Genomic DNA, 7,015 nt, shown 5'->3' on the forward strand with positions numbered 1-7,015 from the left:
CCTCTGATTAGTTTTGAGGTAAAAACTAACAGTAAAACCATAGAGCTATATTAAAACCAACTTTTCAGGAATAGGGATTGGAAAGAAATGCCACGTGGCTTTTTGATCATCCGTGTAAAACAGCCTGACAACAAGGATACGGTTGAACGATCAACATTTTCAGGAAGAAGACTCGATGGGAACTTTTGCCTGTGGGTTTTGGTCAAGTTCGTGGCAATAATAATGAACAATTAAAACTCAGGGACACGAGCAAGATCAAGGTAGAAGGTGACTGTTCGAATAGGAAAGCTAAATATTTATTCGGGAAACATCCGTCATTTGTGTCGGTTTTGATTTCGGAATAGGAAACCGTGTGTCATTTTCAGGGTCTATTTTAAACAGGGGCGGATCTAGCGTGCAGGAAACGGGGGGGGGGGGGGTTGACACTTGATGGAAGGGGTTGGGGTGGTTTCGGGCATGTTCCCCAGAAAATTTTGAAATCTACGATGCTTTCTCCTGCATTCTAAGGCAATTTGAGAATATATTTAGGAATTTTGAGTCCAACCTTTCTATGTTTAGCATTCCATGTATATTTTTGGCCCACTTTTACTAATAACATTAGTCAACGTTGGGCTGAACGGAGGGGGGGGGGGGGGGTCCACCACTGTCAAATACTATACAATAATGAAATAAACATATCCAAGCTGGTGAGTATAATTTCAACATACAGATTCTCTGACTGAATTTGTTTGTTTTTGCTGTAAGGATAAAGTCAGCTTATATAAACTAATATTTACAAGTTGATTAGAAATTTAATTGTGTTTTTTTTTTAAGTTATCTTAGAAAAGACGTTTTAGCTTCATTGTCAAACTTTGAACAAGTGCTTTATCGATCACACTCACGCGTTGAGCTACAATTGAGAACGTTTAATGCTTTTTAATTAATTATTTAATCAGATTGTAAAATATTCGGGAAAAAACACATTTACCTGCTTTCATTCCTACTGTTCAAAACGGTAGGGATTATCTTCAAATCATTGTGCACATAATAAGCTTACAAAGGGGTTTTTGAAACCACGGCTTCCTTTGCAGTTTAAACTTCGGTGGATGTTACGCATCTGACTTTGGGGATTTCGGCACATTATAATGTCTGTGATCCACTTTAGGAACATCGATTTAGTACCAGAAGGCATAAGTGTATGCCCTTCTGTTTGCTTTGAGCATTGAAGGCTTTGAAATGAATCCGAGGCCAGAAATGCCGAAGCTGAAACGGAGCCGAGGTCATGAAAACACGCAAAGTAAAACAAGCACTGCAATTCAGATCTATATTATTATTATTATTACTACACATTTTTAGGAAATATTTTAATAACATTTGAAAACCATCTACATTATAATATTTATTGTTATTTACTTTTATTTAATAACAGCCTCCTTCAAATACATATTTCTAGTCAGCATTCCACCCTGAGTGTCTAGTTTGCTTCTCCGTACGGTCCAGGCCGTTGTCTTGGGCGTCGTGGTTCATATCGTCTGTTCATCCACCGAGCTCCAGACCACTCCTCCTGCCGTCTCTGGATCATATTCAAGTTGTTGAAGAACTGCTTCAAGATGGCAGCGCGCTCAGCCCTGGGCAGCGCCGGGGCCAAGTCGCTGCGAGCATGGTAGTCACGGCTCTGGTAGTACGCGCCGCGCATTCTCTCCCCGGAGGCGGCGGCGAGGGGGCGGCGTTGTTGGTTGAACTGCCCCAGTTGTACAGACGCGAGGTCTCGACGCATAGGCGCAGATCTGTACCTCTTGAACGGATCAAGGCGGTTGAACGGTCCGGGCTGGTTCCGTCCTGCAGTTGTGGTCTTCTTGAGGTTGTTGTAAGTAGTGTTGAGGTTCTGCAGCCGCACCACCGCCTCGTTGTACTGCCCCTGCAGGTCCGAGTAGGATTTGCTCCACTGTTGGATGGCGTTCTCGTGGTAGGCCTCCCAGCGGACGTTTGCCTGATACTCGGCCGTCTGTAGCTGCTCTATCAGGTAGTCCTGCTCGGTGCTTCGCTGGCCCGTTTCTTCGAGGTTGGCGTTCAGGTCAGCTACCTCCTGACGCAAGTTGTCTATCTCTGCTTCGTACTGCTTGGTCCTCAGATCCTCGTCACAGTGAGGTTTCTTGGTGTGAGGTAGCGTCTTAGCCTTCTGTCTGCATTCATCCAGTGACACCTAGAATCAAATAAAATAAAATTAATATAAGTTTCGCATCGCATAATTATCAACATTAGAAGTATCTAGAAATTCGCGTTTACAAACGCAGGCTGATCGGGCAGGGAACTATTTCATTGGCCATTGCCCAGTTGACTTGTGAATATTTTCATTTCAAAACAGACCAAAATACACGAATTTCAGCATTTTTAGTAATATACCACCATCAGTTTTAATTTGAAAACTAAGAAATTTCAAATTCTCCCTACAATATCTTCCGGTCTGATGAAGTCATGATTCTGAAACCTTGCAGAGTCATCTGCGGTTATTCAAGGAATACCTAAGGGCAATTTGGTAACATTTTGACCAGCGTTTTATTTTTTAAAAATGTTTTAATTCATTTTCTTAAACCGTCTATATGATGTACTGCTAGAGGGCGTCGTTTCAGATGATGATCGACGTTATCATGCTGTTTTTTTGTGCGTTAGGAATTCCTCACTAAGAACTCCCATAATTTGTTTGTCTGATATTCAGGTTATTCAATTTCCATTGCACTTCAGACTTAATGCCCGGGAATAATAAAAAAATATTGTTTATGTCTAACTGATCGCAAACAATTGTTGTCATATAGTTCAAATTTTTGATAAGTTATAGTTCAAAGTAGTTACTCAAATTTTGACCTTAAATATTGCTGATAATTGGATACTTCATGACGTCACAAACTGTATCACATCTTCGGATGGGGTTCAAGCGCAGTAAACGTTTTATAATCATCCCGTCAACCGTTTTGGAAAATGTGTTAAAAGCAAATTTGTCCTACGCTCACAGAAGGAATATTTGATATACGATGACGTCACGATGACGTTACAAAATGTCCACACTTTTTTTGACAGTTGTTTGTACAAGGTTTCGTCTTATACCTTTTGTCTTTCGTCCCTTAAACCGTTTGTATTAATACTGATGTCCCCTTCGTTCATTGACTCTTACCATTGACTACAACATATTGTGGTGTACTATAAAGGTCACTTATAAGGCGGGCAAGGAGTGACATCGCGTCGCAATACACACACATCACGCCGGGTAAGGACAGACATCACGTCTTTTTAGTGACCTTCATAGTACCCCATTACAACTACATAAAACAATTTATGTTCTTGACATAATTATGCAAGACATAATCTTGTGCTGCACGTAAAACATTATGGTTAAACTCAACAAGATCGATCGGAACTATCTCGGAAGCTGCGGGCCAACGAATTCGTGTTCATGCATGAAAATGCATGATTGTTCATGCATGACTGTTCCATGTAATTTCTAGAATGAGTAGTGTTTTGAGTAAAGCAAAAAATCAGGTGTTTTGTTTTACCCCAGTGACCCCATGATGACCTTTGACCCCAGTTTGGTCATGTGACATGATGTGACATGTTGGGGCTGGGCTTCTGACACTTTTGACAAAGTTTGGTTGAAATCTTTAAAAAAAAATATGCAGGAGCAATGGACAATTTCTACGTTTGTTACTAAACTAACTAACGGGCCAACGAAGGGACATGATGATTTATTGAGCTGCTATCCCGTAGCTAAAAATAGAAACATTATCAGAGTTTGACGGCGCCTTTAACGTCCTTGGAGTTTATTCAACATAAATGCATCATCGTCTAGAAATAAATGATTCGTCACTTCATCAAATCGGTGACGAGATGGATGAAGTCCGAATTGAAAGCTACCCGTTGGAAAAGTCACAACGACACGTAGGGTTAAAGTAACAGCATGCATGTCATGAAACAAAGTGCCCTATTTTTTTTCAAAGACCCGCCAACGAGGTTTATACGGATACATCCTGGTGTAACGTCTTCGAGTGAAGATGGAAGCAACGGTGTTGTCGAGTCCATCACAAGTCCACTTGTCTAAAAATCGATTGAGTCCGAAGCTGTTCAAATGCACTGGGACAAGACCAGTCCAGTGTAAACTGTCCATCCCATGTTGCTTGTGACCGGACTTGCTTGTGAAAGGTCGTGTGATTGAACTTGTGATGAGTTCGACCACAGCACTGGATAAAAACATGAGTTTGCGTCTTCGATTCACCTGTTTAGCTTCAAGTCTACTGATGAGGTCTCAATGATGTCAATCCAGACTAACTTACCAGCGATCCGTCAACGTCGTACACGTGAGTGATGTGGTTTGTTTCCAAGGCGTCTACAAGGCAATCCACGTACATCTCAATCCTGGCGCCCCACTCTTTCAGCAAAGAGGATTCTCCTTGCACCTCCTGAGCAGAAACAGGTAGTGGTTAAAAAACCCCAACAATTTATGCATTCAAAATGATGTAGGATGTACATGTTGGAGTTGCGGTATATGTGTCAAAGACACAATTTTTGGTAATTTTAGTCGGGAACTGCTACACGTTCCGAGTTGGATGATTAGGACATACAAGGTCTTTTTCTACAGGGTGAGTAAAAAAAAAGCGAAACCCAAGTGTCGGAACTATTGCTTTAGTGAAGTTCTGCATGTAGCACTTTCAAAATCTAGGATATGAAAGCCCAATTCATAAGCTTTCATTTAGTACAAGAATCATTCAAATCACTCATGTACTTTTCAAGTTACGAAATTTTAAACACAACCACCGTTTTAAAGTTCTGTCCACGGATCACAAAAATGGTGTGCGTTCTTTCAGCAAAGCGAAAACAATTCACACACATCCCCTATGTCATTGTTTTCGTTTTGGTAGAAGAACACTTACCTTCGTGTGATCCGTGGACAGAACCTTAAAACGGTGGTTGTGTTTAAATTTCCGTAACTTAAAAACTACATAAGTGATTTGAATGATTCTTGTACTAAGAGAAAGCTTATGAATTGGGCTTTCATATCCTAGATTTTGAAAGTGCTACATGCAGAGCTTCACTAAAACAATAGTCCCGACATTTGGGTTTCGCTTTTTTTTTGGACTCGCCCTGTAAAGAAATTGCCTGCAAATGTTCAATGATACACAATGAGGAATTTGGTACAACTTTATTTTTTCAAAGAATGTAGGTCGATCTGATTATCCTTTTTATCACCAACAGTTTACTGAAGGCCTAAACAGAGGATTATGAGCTCGCCGACTCGGGAAATACCCCACCCGAAAAAAGTCAATACATCAATAAATAATACTCTAGGCCTAAAACCAATAACAAACAAGAAACAAATAAAAAGACAGCTTATAGTTATAGCTGACGATGAATTATGAATCGGTCTATCATTGAACTCTAGTTCTAAGGCTTTGTAGATCTATATGATGGGTAAGGCCTAGGCCTACTTACGTTATGCCTAAATGGAACTATTTGTTTGAAATGTATTTTTGCCTTCAACTTCACACAATTAGGCTAGTAGCCTATGGGCCCAGCCTTATCGAGGAAAGTTAATAAAAGGCCGCACCTAGCCCAGGTGGACTCTCGAAGACGTCATTCAACCTGGGCTAGGCTGCACCGAACCCAGGGAGTTCACCTGCAGCAGCTGAACTAGGACCATGAGGACCACACCTGCTGTAGTGTAGGCCTATATGCCCACACAATCATTTTTAACCACTAAATAATAGGGCCTAGATCCATTTGCAGTTTCGCGAAGCCGCTAATTTAAAAGTTTGGGACCCCTCTTTTTTTATCTTTAGCTTGCTCTAAAGTTTTCCCGTTTCTTTTTAGCCTACTTCTTAGGCCTAACGTTACGTGGTGACGGTCATGGGCGTCGCGAGGGGGGGGGGGGGGCAAGGGGGGAACTTGCCCCCCCCCCACCCGGAAAAGCCAAAAAAAAAAAAAAAAAAGGAAGAAAAAGGAAGGAAAAAAAGGAGAAAAAAGAAAAGAAAAAGAGACGCGAAGTCATAGTGGTGTAAATTTAATGAGTTGGGGGGGGGGGGGAGAAGCAAAATGTCCCTGTCCCCCTCTAAAACTTATAAATCGAGACTTTGTTGAGAAATACAAGAATTTTTTGGGAAAAAAATTGTTTTGCCCCCCTCTAGAAAAAATGCTGGTGAGGCCCATGGTGACGGTGCAGAACATAGTAGGTCTAACTGTAGTTTCTAGCACCAGTAAGGGCAAGGTTCCCATTGGTTCCACTCACCTCCAACTTCAACTGAAGATATCGAACCTGCGCCTTCATTTCTTCCGGTCCTTCCTCCCCGTAGCTCTCCGTCTCAACCGTCTCAGCAGGCGGGCCAGCCCCGCTCTCCTCCACCGGTGCCTGGTCAGGCGGCACCAGGGGTAAGTCCCCGTCACTCATAACTCCCTGATCTGCTTCAACAGACATCAGTACTTCGACAAACACAGGTCTTTCTACAAAAACAGTTTAGGTTTACGTTCCACAAATGTGGGTATTTTCTATGACTAAATGACTCAACAACCACCATCCATTGCCACCGGCACCGCCGCAATTCTGAAAATTTCAGGGTATTTATTTTCGTCTGCGCGGATTTGTTGATGATTCCTTAGCGTTCTTTTACACGCAGAGCGCAAAACATTTTTTTTTCTTGGCGCGTTGAAAGCATTTTTGAAGACGCGTACTTTGCGCGCGCTATTCAAGGGCGCGAAATATCCACGTGTTTCCCTCCATACACTATACGTTGTGCCAATCTAATTTCAGGTCGATGCAGTCCAGTTGGACATTTGAATTCAATTTCTGTAACCTGAAAGCAAGGATACTAGCACAGTAGCACTACAAAATAATTATAATATAATTTACAATTGAAAACACCAATAAAATTATGAAATTAAAAATCTTATGTAGGTCTATACTGCATTCGCACATTTTAAAATCAACCAGCGCCTGCATATTGGATGTTTATCTCATTCAATGTTTAGTCAGCACTCAATGAATAAATTAGTTTCT

The 7,015-nt window shown here is 41.4% G+C and overlaps 1 protein-coding gene across 1 annotated transcript; it reads right to left on the reverse strand.

Annotated features, from left to right (window-relative positions):
- Window positions 1-489: 489 nt before the first annotated feature.
- LOC119726764 lies at window positions 490-6,589 on the reverse strand. The gene is made up of 3 exons (XM_038198606.1): window positions 6,251-6,589; window positions 4,302-4,427; window positions 490-2,182 (listed from the first exon to the last, which is right to left on the reverse strand). The coding sequence occupies exons 1-3, from the start codon at window positions 6,434-6,436 to the stop codon at window positions 1,454-1,456; spliced, it is 1,041 nt and encodes a 346-aa protein (XP_038054534.1). The 5' UTR covers window positions 6,437-6,589; the 3' UTR covers window positions 490-1,453.
- Between the last annotated feature and the right edge of the window lie 426 nt (window positions 6,590-7,015).

The sequence above is a fragment of the Patiria miniata genome, unplaced genomic scaffold (assembly GCF_015706575.1).
Source record: "Patiria miniata isolate m_02_andy unplaced genomic scaffold, ASM1570657v1 HiC_scaffold_2, whole genome shotgun sequence".
Taxonomy (NCBI): Eukaryota; Metazoa; Echinodermata; class Asteroidea; order Valvatida; family Asterinidae; genus Patiria; species Patiria miniata.

Excerpts from the sequence above, each read along its gene's own strand:
- LOC119726764 (XM_038198606.1), bottom strand. The coding sequence starts at position 6,436 with ATGTCTGTTGAAGCAGATCAGGGAGTTATGAGTGACGGGGACTTACCC. Across the intron at positions 4,428-6,250 it reads ATCTTCAGTTGAAGTTGGAG|GAGGTGCAAGGAGAATCCTC; the intron begins GTGAGTGGAACC and ends GTTTCTGCTCAG. Across the intron at positions 2,183-4,301 it reads ACGACGTTGACGGATCGCTG|GTGTCACTGGATGAATGCAG; the intron begins GTAAGTTAGTCT and ends ATTTGATTCTAG.